At 30.7% G+C, this 15,002-nt stretch overlaps 2 protein-coding genes across 2 annotated transcripts; both read right to left on the bottom strand.

Annotated features, from left to right (window-relative positions):
• Window positions 1-4,553: 4,553 nt before the first annotated feature.
• Window positions 4,554-5,165, bottom strand: LOC131605715 (uncharacterized). The gene has a single exon (XM_058878040.1). It carries the CDS (start codon window positions 5,163-5,165, stop codon window positions 4,554-4,556), a length of 612 nt encoding a protein of 203 aa, XP_058734023.1.
• A 537-nt stretch (window positions 5,166-5,702) lies between these two features.
• Window positions 5,703-14,134, bottom strand: LOC131603124 (WAT1-related protein At1g68170-like). Its single transcript, XM_058875383.1, has 7 exons — window positions 13,918-14,134; window positions 12,003-12,062; window positions 11,806-11,922; window positions 6,977-7,226; window positions 6,726-6,884; window positions 6,478-6,629; window positions 5,703-6,018 (listed from the first exon to the last, which is right to left on the bottom strand). The coding sequence occupies exons 1-7, from the start codon at window positions 14,100-14,102 to the stop codon at window positions 5,877-5,879; spliced, it is 1,065 nt and encodes a 354-aa protein (XP_058731366.1). The 5' UTR covers window positions 14,103-14,134; the 3' UTR covers window positions 5,703-5,876.
• Window positions 14,135-15,002: the final 868 nt, after the last annotated feature.

The following is a 15,002-nucleotide window of genomic DNA, read 5'->3' as shown; positions in this document are numbered from 1 at the left end:
CACCTCTCATGACAAATCTCATATATGCACCTCCATTTTACTCCATATATACTTAACCTTATTATCCCATACTTCCAATCATACCACCTCCATCATGCACTCCATATAGGACATATGCATCTTCTTCTATATTAGAGGATTTTATGTCATTTCGCAAATTATATATGACACACCTATAATAGATGAAAAGTCAAATATAATCCTACTCAAAATTTTCATATTCATTTCACAAATTCATAGTTGGAAATCGAAAATTTTGAAACTTTTAGGGTGATATCGAAAATTTTCCAATAATATCGGAAATTATTTACAAATAGTAAGTGACATGCCGAAAATTTCTCAATCATACCGGAAATTCTTTGAAAAAAGATTAGGTGATAATGGAAATTTCAAAATTTCTAGAAGAATTTCCCAGCTAGCGCTGCTGAGGAAGAGGCTTCCCAGCTACAGGCAGGAAGACATGTCTGACTTGTTCTCACCAGAAACAGATGGGTGTGCGCGCGAAAGGATAAAGACAATTTTGCGCATCCTGACACCGCCTTGCTAGAGTTTCTGCTACTGTGGAGGAGCCTACTCTTGTGGAGGCTGATTAGGTTCCAGCTGTTGTGGAGGAGCCTATTCCTTTGGAGTCCGAGCATGTTCCAATTGTTATGGAGGAGCATGTTCCTGTGGAGGCTGAGTTATAAATTATGATGAAGATGGCTTCTATGGCGTCATTATGCACATTTATGAGTTGATATACAATTATTTGGACTTATAATACAAAGTTGTCTTGTTTTATTGTGATTGCTATGATCCATCTACAAGGGAAACAAAAAATAAATAAATAATATAACATTATAGATATTAAAATGGAGCGAAGGTACAAACATTATGAGCCTTTCATCATGAAAAATGATGTAAGGCAACTTTATTACGTCTCTTATCCTTCAATTCAGCGAGGTAAGCGAGGATGGTGTGTTGCAATAAAATCAAAAGCATTTGGTCATATTGAAGTTGATGATCGTATGGAAAATGTTACTTACCAAGCTAATGAAATTTCACAAATTAATGATGTAATTGAAGTTGAACAACTTACAAGTTTGTGTGATAACGTGGTTGATGGTCAGCAAGTTGATGCGTTTATTTTGTTTTCAACAAATGATGTGGATGAATATAATGAAGAGTTTGAATTTGAAGTCAGTGTTGAATCAAATGAAGATAATGAAGATTACGTGGAAACACAATATGAATAGACAAATTATTATGTAGTGTATATATTATGCCTTTAATATGCTTAAATTTTGTATAATATTGTGTATCTAGTATTATATTATGTATCTATCATGCTATTTTTATTAATTGTTCTATAATATTTTCTTTTAATTAGACAAAATGCCACCCTGACCTGATAAAGGTAGGGGTAGGGGCTGCTGCTCAAGGGTAACTATAGTTGATATGCCTCTATCTTCTATGTATTGTTCTTTGCCTCAGTCTAGTCAGAGGGCTTAGCCGACTATGCATCAGTCTAGTTAGGGGGCTCAGTCGACTATACCTCGGTCTAGTCGGGGGGCTCAGTCGAATATACCTATGGCTTATTACACTTCACTACTCACGTCACAAGATTATCCACCAGATTTTGTACCCACATCATTCCAGCCTACATGTGTACCCCCATCACACATACAGGCTAAGGGATCTACCTTTTCATTTTCCTCACATATACCCCCACTGTATATGCAGTATAAGGAATCTAACTTTCCATTTCCCTCACACATACCCCCTCTATACATCCAATATGAGGGATCTACCTCACACATACACCCACCATACATGCAGCAAGGGAGACCTAACTTTCGATTTCCTCCATATGTACCCTCTTCATCCCATCAGCCTGAGGGTTCCCTCACCCTACACCCCCTACATCGAGAGTAGGTTGATCATATATTGCACAATCATGAGGAGGAGGATGAGGAGATGGAGGAGGACATTGAGGATGTGGATGTGGTTGCGATGTAAATTCTTTGTAAGAAGATTGATGGAAGATGGCTTATTAGGCCTGCATGAAGCTCATAAGTTTCTTTCGTATACTTTAACTATATGTACATGTTATCATTTTTTTATTTAATACTTATTAACATTGTTATTGTTTAGTTTATTTACGTCTAGGTCTGCTGCAGTAAGCATAAAAAATGTTATTCAGGAGTTATATAAACAATCCTGGAGGACTTTTGGACAATTTTACATGAAGGATAAAAAAGTGTATCAATCCTGGTTTGACAAATTTCAGGTATAATATTTTCATTTTAAGTAATTATTTGTTTAATTACTAGCTTGTTTTAATTATCTAATAATTTTTTTCAATATTGCAGGAGAAGTGCGCATGGAGCGTAATAGATGAAGCGATTATTGAGCGTAACTTTAAGATAGAAACAACCCGACTTTTTGACATGCTTTGGTGTGTTAGAATTGGTAGGGAACAAAAAGGAATCAGGCCTCCATGAATGGGCGAAGTTGTATTTAAAGATATGCTTGATTATTGAAAGTCAATTGAGTTTAAGGCAAAATCTAAAAAAGCAAAGCAATGTAGAGCATTTAAAAATGGAGCCGCCAATCATAGAGCTGCAAGCATTAGTATCGCCCAACATGTTGAAGGAATGGTAATATTTTCATCTCACTATTTTTTTAAAATTATACTCTTATCTATTATATATTTTTACTTGAATTTAATTGTATTAATTAGACTCGAGTTAAGGGAAGAACTCCATTAATGAATGAGCTTCATGAGAGGACTTATAGGCGAGAGACAGAGAGTATATCAACGAACGTGTTAGAAAAATTCAGGTAAGAAGATATTAAAATTTAAATATTTTATTTAGTTAAATTGTGTAAACTCTAATATTTAATTTCATTTTTTACGTATATGTAGGAGGAATACAATAGACGAAAGACAATATTTGTGTCTCAATATCTTGAGTTAGTTGATCTAAGGGGACCACATCCTATGGATCCAGCTATTGATCTTCATTTGTGGATTGAATCATTAGGCAAAAATAATAAAAATGGGAAAATTTATGCTATTGGATCTCTAGCCTCCGACTATAGAAACGGGGACAAGACTTTATTTAGGAGAATTGCAGACGGGGAAGGGTCGTCATGTCCCTCGGTATTAACCTCCAAAATGGCAGAAACAATTAGACAGTTAGCTCAAAGTGAAGCAGCACGTAAAACAACGATACGTGAAGCTGCACAAAAGACAAATGGAAATAATGAGACAAAGAAAACTTAAGTTGGAGGAAGCATTGCGAGTTTCACAAGAGAAAATGAGAGCTACACTACAACAAATAGTATAGTATATGCGTAATCAAACTTCCAGTGGTGGTAGAGTTGGAGAGGTAGGCAAGAATGAGAACGAGTATGATAGTGATGAAGACAATATGGAGTTTTTAGTTTTATTAACTATTATATATATATATATATATATATATATATATATATATATATATATATATATATATATATATATATATATATATATATATATATATATATATATATATACACATACATATACATATATAATTTTAAATTTAAATATTTTTATTTAATTCACAATTTAAATATTTTCAATTAATTTAGAATTGAACTATTTTTAATTTATTTTAAATTTAAATATTTAATGTCTAATTATTTATTATATTTGTATTTTTTTTTTGAAGTAAATGATATATTATTTCCAACAAAACAATAATACAGTGGTGATTTATAGATCCACCCACAAGAGAACCAACCTAGAACATCAATTGGCCTATATAATTCCTAAGTTTCATATAATTCCAACTTCTATAAACTATACAATCAATAATATTCGGTACAAAATCAGTGTGACTAGTATGATTAAAAACTATATCATTCCTTCTTGTCCAAATACCATAGACAGATTCAGTGAAAGCCATTTTCAACAATTTAGCCCTAGTCCCTTTCTTGGATGTAGCTTTGAGTACCTATTTTAATTCCTCTTGCCACTTCAGAGGCTGATGATCATAATTCAGCCAGGTCAATACCTTCTTCCAAATATCTGCATTTGAATCACATTAAAAAAAACAATGGTCTCTACTTTCTTCATCCCTGTTACAAATACTACAAGTGCTATCATCTATCATATTGAACCTTAGCAGTCTATCCTTGGTAGCTTGTTTGCCATGACAAATTAACCATGCTATAAACTGAGCCCGAGGTCTTGCTGCATTCTGATGAAACAGGAATCTCCATTTAACAGTTTCTCTGCTTTCACACATAGCCATGTAAAATCTGCTCATCTTAAACTTACTTTGAGTTTTCATGTTATTCCATAAGGTAAGATGTTACTGAGCTACCACTCGCATTTTCAAAATTCATTTAAGCACCCAGGATCTGCTCTTGGACCCCATGGCATCCATAACATTTCTCCCTTTGAGGTAGAATATATGAATCCACTTCACCCAGAGGTTATCACACTTCCTACACAAATTCCAGAGGCATTTCAGCATAATGATCTTATTCCATTCAGTCAGATCTATAATACCTTGTCCACCTTAACTTTTTGGCCTACACACATTGCTCCAAGCCATAGGGCTTTTTTTACTCAATTCTGTGTTACCAGTCCATATGAAAGTTCTACAAAGCCTGTCAATTTTTTCAATAACAGTTTGGGGAAGGGGAATACATTGCATCCAGTATTGGGCAATGGCTAGGATCACACTTTTAACCAACATAATTCTACCAGAGTAGCTTAGCAGATTCACAATCCAATGCTTCAGCCTATGAACAATTTTCTCTATCAGTGGCATATACTGGTTAATTGTCAGTCTCTTATAAGTTATTGGCACTCCTAGGTATTTCATAAGGAGCTTACCCTCTTCAAAGCCAGAAGCTTGAGACATGGTTTCCTTTGCATCTCTGTCCATCCCTCCACAGTAAACTCTACATTTGTTAGGATTTATCACTAATCCTGTTGAAGCAGAGAAAGTATTCACAGTTCTCATCATTGTTTGTATTGATTTTATATCATGGTTCGGGAAGAGATCATAGACATTTTGAAATGAATGGAAAGAGAATCTACTTTCATTAAGTGATTTATTAGATAATCGAAAACAGAGAATCTTGAGAACTATTCGAAATTCAGAAGAACTGCGGGAAACAGCCATTGAACAGCTGGAAAAAGCCCGGGCCCGTTTAAGGAAAGTAGAAATGGAAGCAGATCGGTTTCGAATGAATGGTTTTTCCGAGATAGAACGAGAAAAATTGAATTTAATTAATTGAAATATTAAAATTAATATTTGTAATAATTTAAATATAATGACATATTTTTTTATTATATTAACTATTTAATGCGTAGTGTAAATCATTCAGCACAAACATTAATATTTTAAGAGGTGTTTTTCACCTGACAAAATGTGATGTTTCAATCATGTCACTCCTAAGTGCGTCTAGCGCGCTGCTCTGAACTCTGACATAAAGGTTTGCGACGTGTAATGTACCTAGCAAAGTTGCGACGTTATTTTCACCAAGCAAAATTGCGATGTGATTTTCACCCTGCAATATGTTGCGATTAATGTTTTTCGGAGTGATTGTCCACCTCACAAAATTTAAATTCTTGGGTGTTTTTTTTTTTTGTACTTGTGAAGTGTTTATCACCTCACAAATTGATTATTTTTTAGTGAATGACTTTTACATAAAAATAATTTTGAACCACAATCAAAGAAAATAACTATAATACAAACATACATATAGTTAAAATTCTTCAAATCTTAAGTGGAAATTCTATTGTTTAAAGAGAGAACAAATATTCCCAACCACCACAATTAAGCATGGGAATTTCAGAGTGCTATTATCATATTTTACAACGAGCTAGTTGCTCATGGACTCAACAATGGCGTCGTTGCTTCAGTATCACCAGCGGTTTCAAATGTCTCATGAATAATCTTCTTTTGTGTTTCTTTACCTTTACCCCATAGCACCGTGTATAAGCCACACACAATCAAGACTCCTCCAAGTATACTATTCATCCAAAAATAAATAAATCAAATTTTGATTCAAAGATTAGATAAAAACAACATAACCATTATCAATGTGTTGAAATGAATTAAAATTTTTGAACATTAAATTGTGGGTTGCAACCACAATTGCACCGCAATTTTGCTGATGTGGTAGTTTCCACAATTAGATCACACCATAAGTGTGGTGTGATTAAAATTCCAATTCCTTTTACATTATGAACAACACCACACAATTATGTTCAGGTTTCTTAAAGTATTTTGGTCAAAACATAAAATTTTGAATCGAAAACTCAATTTACTTCTAAGAAATATTAATATTAATTGTTTTTGAATAGTGTTATTTAAAATTTTCTCAATCAAAATTTATACTGCAACGAACGCGACGTGCATTGCAACAACCGCAATGATTGCAATCGCAACCCCCATAATCACAATTTAAAACCAAGTATATAATATTTACCTTCCTAAGTTTAACTTCTCATCCAAAATCATTGATGCTACAACAGTCACAAACAAAAGCATTAGAGGGTTGAAAGCAGCCGTATATAAAGGGCCCTTTGCCTGTATGACCCATGCCATGACAAGATACATTATTCCTGACCCAAGAATTCCCTGCATACAATTAACACATCAAACAAAATTTCAAATCCTATATGATTCAACAATTTCAAAAAAAAACATATGATATAACGTTAACATGAAGTGTACCGAAAAGGCGACAGTTAGAAGCCTGATATCCCAGCCAAATTTCCATTGATCTAAATCCCTCTCAACAATGAAACCTAAAATAAAACATTGTATTGTTCCTATTACTGACATCAAAGCTATGCTTGATTGAGGACATGGATATATTTCACTGATCTTAGCCTGCAGTGAGTGTCATGTATATTAAAATTACAATAAATGACAAAACAATTAATTTGATCATAGAATTTTGTGTTTTGTAATTAGTTAGTTACCTGAATTATGAGCCAGATTGAAAAACAAAAACAACTTATTACAACACATAAAACACCTAACAATTCAGAGGTAGCTTCGGTGATAGGTCCTAATTCGTTATTTGTTGGATCCAAAAGGTTGATTTGAAAAGGCCAAATTTCAAATTCAACTCCTTTGTAAAATGTCAGAAGTAGAGCCCCTGCAAGTCCAAGTATAGTTCCTGTTACCTTTGCTATTCCGCTTGGTGCTCTCCAATTTAATTTCTCTAAGCTACATAGATCATGAAAATATAATGAAATTATGTGTTTATTAAGATTATATTTAATTCAATGTTGTAAGCATATAATTCATGTATATTGGAAGAGAGATTGGGCCAGAAATTGGATTGAAAATAGGAGATGTTATTAAAAATTTGAAGAGCTTAATTTTTATACCTCATTTTTAAAATCTTGTGTAAACACTCTTGAATAGTAGTGGAAGCTATCCCCTAGAGAATATTTCTTTTTTATCAAACTAGATAAACAATTTTTGTGTGTTCTTTTCCTTCATCTTTTTCTTTTTCTTGTTTTGTAAATAAATTCCCAATATCGCCTTGGGTTTTATAGATTATCGAGAAGTTTTCCTTAGCAAATGATTTTGATTTGTCTAAAGTAAAGATGGAAATTGAAGATTGATTCAATGAAAGTGTGTGGTAGTATTGAAAGTTGAGGCATGGATGCTGGTAAGTGCCTAAAACAAGTGAAAACATCCCAGATGGTGGATAAGACTAGGAATTTCATTATCTTGTACCTTTGAGATAATGTTTTAAGAGAAGTCGCAACTGAGAAGACCGTAGAGGGATTGTGGGTCAAGTTAGAATCATTGTATATGACAATATCCTTGAGTTATAAGTTATGTCTGAAATAAAAACTCCACTCACTTGAATCACGACGATGATATAAAATCTCTATTTTTGTTAAGCTTGTTCCTATATCTTTTGAAAGTTTCTAGGATGCCTTTCATTATGGTAAGGAATACATATACCTTTTAGAAGGACCAAGAGGCGACTAAAACCAAAGAGTTATCAAGATAGGAAAGTTGAAAATTGAATATAACGAAAAATTCTTCAATGTATCAATAAGGGGAGTGATAGTATATGAAACCAAATGGAAAAGATACCTAGGTCTAAGTCTTAGTAAAAGAGGTTTGAAAAGTAAAAAAAACAAATGTTTCATTTGACCTAAAATTGTTCAACTCAAGAAGGACTATCTAGAGAAAGGAAACAAGGGTGAATTTATTCAAATTATAATTGTCTCTGATGAAGATGGTTATGAAAGTGCTAGTGCACTCATGATAAATAATTTATGGAAAAGAGTTGGATCATTGATTATTGGTTTTGTTATGACATGTATCAAAGGAATGAATACTTTGAACTTTAGAGATAAACAAACGATCAATCATTGAACTCAGTAACGATAAGGCTTGTAAATTTCATGTTATTACTAGTTAGATTCAAGATGTTTGAAATTTGTGAGTTCTTTTTACACAATACGAGGGTGATGTTTAAGAGTAGTATGCATAATTCTAGCAACCTGTTTGAATAAGTTCGATCGGATCTTTAGGGTCTAACCATGGTAGCAACATATAAGGGTGGTTTATATTTTCTCCCTATGATTTATTATTCTTATAGAATAGTATTTATTCTCATTGTTAAACATAACAGTGACACCTTTGAAAATTATTACAAATAACATACTCTTATAGAAATTTAACTTGGAACTAAAAAATGGCCTAGATGTGCGAATGAATATGATCATCTTGAAGAAGGTAAGGTGCGTGCAACAAGAAGCTTAGTTACCAAAGGGTTTATAAGGTGAAGTCATTTCTATTAAAACTTGATCAACATATGTCCATATAAAAGAATTTGCTTCAAGATACATGTGGATGTTGGAGTGGAAGCTACTTGACTACTCTAATTTAAAGGTTTTTAAAGCTTTACTATTTGCGTATATCAAGTAAGACAAACTTGAGGATATGGTTGTGAAGTGTGTACTCATTGCTAATCCAGAGAGGATATAAGGTTTGGATGATAGAACTTTGGGGATCAAAGTTTGTCACCAATAAAGATATTGCTTCTTATGAGACTCGTATATGGATGAAGTGCAAAGATCAAGAAGTGAAAGACTTAAAAACTGACGTTGAGAACACTTATTTTGAGTTGGAGGATCTTACTCTTGAAACTAGAGATGAGGTGAAGTTGAGGCTTCTAATTCTATGTCTAGAAATGGATAACATATAGTTGTTTCACATTATTAGTAGGTACATGATAGAGTGATGAGTAAGATCGTACCGCCTCAGATATATGGTTATGTTCATCCAATTTGTTAATCTTTTAATTCGGATGAATGGTTGCAAGTCTCATAACGATGGATCTTAAGGGAGTAATCCAAAAGTAAATATAGTAAAATAATGGTTGAAGGCGTTGAAGGATGAATTATATTCATTGATGAGGAACCATGTGTGGGAACTTATGAGACTACGTGGGAGAAAAAAGGTGATTAGATGCAAGTAAAATTCAAGAAGAAGAATGGTATTTTTGGGATGGAATAATCAAGGTTTAAGGAAAGGCTTGTAATAGAGATCTTGACTCAATTGGAGATAATTAATTACAATGAAATAATTTTATCTGTGGTAATACGTTGTTCATTAAAGGTACTTATATAAATTATAAATCAATTTAATCTTGAGTTTGAGAAAATGAATTTCAAAACAAAGAAATATAAAGGATTTGTGGGTATGTTTAATGAATAAATACATGGATTATTTGAAGGTTTTGTACGTGTGTTTAATAAAGAAATATTTTTATGAGTTAAAACATATCCCAAGAAAATAGTATTGTTGATTTGATAAATGTATTCTTAAGAATGGTTTAGTGAAAAGTTGTCATGATAGTTGTGTGTACATAATAAAGAGGAAAGAGTAAGTCATTATCTACCTACTTCTATATATTTATGATATCTTGATGGTAAGGAAACGACCAGTAAGCTCAAGGATACTTTAAAGGGAGAATTCAATATGAAATATCTTGGTGAAGCCAGTAGAATCCTAGAGATGGATATCACAAGGAACCTGAAAATGAAGTTAATTGTTCTTGTCTTAATCTATTTTCTTGAAGAAAATGGTGGAGATGTTTTAGAATTCTAGATTCTAAAAAACTCAAACTTTATTTTGGGTCATTACACTAAACTGTTGTTATAAAATGTCTTATAATCGAGAAGAAAATAAGATGATTGAGATACTTTAATTCCTATGCTAGTGGGTTTGGAAATATCATGTATAGTATGATTTGTAGTGGACCAAATTTAGCGTGTAGAATTAGCATATCTAGTGTATTTATTTGAATTTTTCATTGAAGGGTGGTTCAAAGTACATAAAATAGTTTAAGAGAAACACATTTTAGATTATTATGTGAATGTAGACTATATAAATAATGCGAACAATAGAAAATCCTCTTTGAGTTTAAGAGAAAGACAATTTGAAAAATTTCGTGTTTATGTTGTATTTAGGTAATAAGGACGACGTGTTATTTACTTTATATACAACTTGAGCCGAAAATATGTCCCTATTTGAAGGGATCGATGAATACATATGATTATGAGGTGTGATTGGAAAGCTAGGGAACACTCAAAGAATGTGTGAAGATACTTTAGGATTATCAAAGTGTCATTCATATGGTTAGTCATCAAGTGTATTATGAAAAGAAAAAAAACATATTGTCATCCATTTTTCACTTTACAATCGACATGATCGAATTAAAGGAGATTGTGATGAAGAAGGTTGTGTTGGAAAACAATATGATAATGTTTACTAAATCAATATATAGATAAAGGTTTAAGTATTGTTTGAACTTGATCAAGTTAGTTGAATAAGGATTCAAGTTTTGAGAGATTTGAAAGGTGAATGATTGGTAATTTGGCATCATCATCTTTCTTTTGAGCCAAAGTGGATATTTGTGAAGTCTGTCTTAAAAAAACTTTAAAATTGATTTTTTTTCTTCCGTTAAATTATTAGTTTTTGTCACGAGCATGATGAGTTCTATGAAAAGTGTGATGCGTTCAGGAGAGCATTTGTTGCCTTCAACATATTGTGTTTGAGAGGATATGTGACACAATTTAGACGATAACTGAGCCTTTCCTCTAAAGCGCTAGGCGTTTTATCTCAAGAGATGTGTAAGGTTTTTTTTTTTTGGCATAGTTAAGGTTTTTATGGCATGTTTTAACTAAGAGGTAATTTTCAAAAGGAGACTTAGAGAGACAAGGGAATAACTTCTAAGGATTCACTCTTCTAATAAGTTTAGTAATACTTAAATGTCATTTAAGAGGTAGAAAACACTTATAAAAACTTTGGAGTTTAGTGATTTATGTATTGAGAAAGAGAGAAGATTAAATCACAAATAGGTAGAATATACGAGTCGTTTTAATGAACACATAGAGATATTTTCTTATAATTCATTTATATTTTCTTTTATAAATAGTATTGGTAATAAATATTAAAGTTTCTCTATCTTCAAGAGTAAATTATTTTAGATCGGAATAAATAAATAAATTTTGGGTGTATTTGTTGTGTCTTCTATTGTTATTATGTTTGATCCTAATTTCTCACAACAAAATTTTTTTCTTCTGAATGCCAATTTTTATATATATATATATATATATATATATATATATATATATATATATATATATATATATATATATATATATATATATATATATATATATATATATATATATATATATATATATATATATATATATATATATATATATATATATATATATATATATATAAAGTTATTAAAGATATATACCTAAATGATACGGCCAAGACAAAGGTGATGGAGGGAATAAGATTGTAGATAGCTGATACAAGAGTTGCTGACGCCATAACCAGAGCTCCAAAGAACAAATTTTGATATAATAATCCACTGTTGCATCAAATGTATATTCATCAATTTTTGTTAATTAATTGGATTAGCTCACATTATTAATTAAAATTGATACATACTTAAATAATCCACTTAGAAGTAAGAGGAAAAACAGCCTCCATGTCATCTTCGGCCTTTTCCTATATAGTAGAAAGGAAAAAATACAAAAAAAAATTGGTAAGGTTAATGTATTTTGTTTTTTGTGACAAAAGAATAATAATTTCAATTAACAAGAATGCTATTCATACACCATCATCATATAGTATACACCATCGTCATATATTATATTGTAGTCATAGTTCACAAATGCGATGAATAGTGACAAGAAATGAACAAATAATGTGAACATTGACATGACATCGATATAAACTTAGTCCGTGAACAGTGCATAAACATTGATTTTTTAGTAATAAAATAAAATTAGTTAATTAAATGTAAAAAGTTAGTTAATAAAATAATAATGTTGATTAATAAAGACTAAAAAATTGAAAATACTTTTTCATAGTAAAATAAAACTAGTTAATAAAATGTAAAATGTAGATTAATAAAATTATAAAGTTGGTTAATAAATGATTAGATTTTAAAAATATTTTCAAGTAATAAAATAAATTTTAAAATATTAGGTAATAAATTTATGAAATTGATTAATCATACAATTTTATATCGGCAATCCTTTAATACAAAAAAAAAAAATTTATATTTTAAAAAAAATATTTTATTAATAAAATATTTTATTGTTCACCGGATTGATTTACAGTAAAGTAAAATATGATATAATGTAAGATTTTAATATTAGGATATTATTTTTCTTTCCACTAATCATTCTTATTAATATTAATACTTTTATCATAATAAATACAGATTAAAAATAATAATTCAAACGAGAAATACATAACTTTAATTAGAAAACCGGTTAAAAATGAATTAAAAATTTAAATTGTAACATTGTAAAATAATTTTTATACAAATGTGTGTACGAGCAACAGTATAAGCATGTTAATGCGTGTACGCCCAACAGTATAGCATGTTAGTCAACATATTTAGTTGTGAAATTAATAATTAGTTGTACAATTAGTCCTTTGAGCACATGGTCTTCAATCATGTCCGAAAACAAATAAAAAATGAAAAGAAAAACAATAGATAATCAAATTCAATCCATAAAAAAAACTAATTTATTATAAACAAATTTGGATTTTTTATATTAATTTTTATGTACTAAACCCAAAAACTCCTAATTACCATGCACTACAATATGGATCCAGTTATAATCAGGACAGGATCCATCACAGCAACATAATTTTTAGATATGAAATATAAATAATTTTATTTGTAGAATTTATTTGGTTGATATAAAAATATTTATGCATGAGTATCAATTCAGATTCAAAATTCTTTATTTTATTTTTTTTTTGGAATCAAAATTTTGAGAGAATTAATCTCCCTCTTTAAAGGATCATATTAACCTGTCTTTCTAACAGCAGCGTGCATCAACAAATGCTGTAATTGTTTATTACCAACCCTCATTTTTTATTCTAGCCTAAATTAATGATACAAGAAAACACTTTCCCAAGCTCCATTGCCCAAGCTCAGTAATAATTAGCTGTAAACCTTGCTCAATGCTTAAGCCCAGTGATCTTAAGTTATCTATATTATTATATATCTGGTCATATCCTTGACCCGATGTTGCAACATTATCTTCTAATCTGTAAATTATTTGAAGAAAAAAAAAAAAAAGCAACACAATGTATATCGCATTCTATTTATAAAATAAACCTATAAAAGTTAGATCTAGCCAATATTATTTCCAAATCAACACTTTTATTTGAACTATTTAGCAACACAAATCATATATTTGGTAGAAGCATATTAAATTTAAAATAATATGAATTTCTAATAAAATATTGTTGAACTATAGTATACTCAATTCAATAAGACTAGTATATTTTCTTATCCAAGAAACAAATTAAGTTGCAAAATGAACCTATATATACTGACCTTTCAAAAATAAGAGCAAAAGGAATAGTTGTAATGGAAGCAAAGGCGAGACGATAGGCTGTAATGACAATGGTACTCATACCATCAAAAATGGCAAGTTTGTAAAAAACATTGCAAGCTGAAAACACAATTTGCACTGAAACCATTAACAAAGCTGGCTTCACCATATCCCACATGGTTCCCATCTTCAGAGCTGCAATGCAATAATACTTTTAAGATTTAAGGACTATATATAGATAGATATAAATGCATTTAAGGAAGGTAAGTTAGGTTCATACTATTGTCAATAATTCATGCCAGTTGTGTTCATCATTGTAATCGTATGATGAAAAGGAAAAATAGAAATAAGGTATAATCTGTTTTCGCGTGTCCCACAATCTTTAATAAACGACGGAGGCTTGCAGACATAAATTTTCATACACCTTATGTGGGTCATCTTGGAAAATATAAGAATAATGAACATGTGCACATATCAACTCAACAAAAAAATTATTAAAAAATCCAAAAATATATTTTGACAAGTCAATATTTTAAAAGTATTCATTACCAAACATAATTATTACACGAGACAATAATACTTTATAAGACTATTATCTCACAAATCATTTATATCATGCATCGAGTCTTCTCATAATTATATATTAAGAGGTATATTTAAATTAGGGATAAGTAAGTTTTCCGTCCTAGCAAATATCTCAAATTTCATTTTTGATCTATTCAAATTTTTTTTTTAACCATAATTATTGTAAAGTTTTTTTTTATCGATTATAATGGTCTCTCTAACTAATTTAACTAATGTCTGTTGACGTGACACATCATGTGATAAAAATGTTGACGTGGTATGTCACACGACATTTTTTATCACTTTATATTAATAAGTTAATTAGAGACGAATAAATTTGATGCAAAGTCTGTCGCAAAAGATTAATAAGATGACGTTTCATGGTAGAAACCAAGAACTAGTCACTGAAATCGAGAATCTGTCACTAAAACCGTCGCATTAGAAGATGTTTCTTGGTAAAAATCCATAATCTTTCACTAAAATCCAAAATCTCTCATAAAAATGTCGCAAAAGATAATGACTC

This window comes from Vicia villosa, linkage group LG5, assembly GCF_029867415.1.
Source record: "Vicia villosa cultivar HV-30 ecotype Madison, WI linkage group LG5, Vvil1.0, whole genome shotgun sequence".
Taxonomy (NCBI): Eukaryota; Viridiplantae; Streptophyta; class Magnoliopsida; order Fabales; family Fabaceae; genus Vicia; species Vicia villosa.
Note: the sequence above shows the minus strand (reverse complement) of the source record. Positions and strands in the feature narration are given on the sequence as shown.

Coding starts and splice junctions, on each gene's coding strand:
- LOC131605715 (XM_058878040.1), bottom strand. CDS start 5,165: ATGGCTGTTTCCCGCAGTTCTTCTGAATTTCGAATAGTTCTCAAGATT.
- LOC131603124 (XM_058875383.1), bottom strand. CDS start 14,102: ATGGGAACCATGTGGGATATGGTGAAGCCAGCTTTGTTAATGGTTTCA. Junction 7,227..11,805: donor GTCTTGGCCGTATCATTTAG/GTATATATCTTT, acceptor TGATCTATGTAG/CTTAGAGAAATTAAATTGGA. Junction 6,885..6,976: donor CAATCTGGCTCATAATTCAG/GTAACTAACTAA, acceptor CACTCACTGCAG/GCTAAGATCAGTGAAATATA.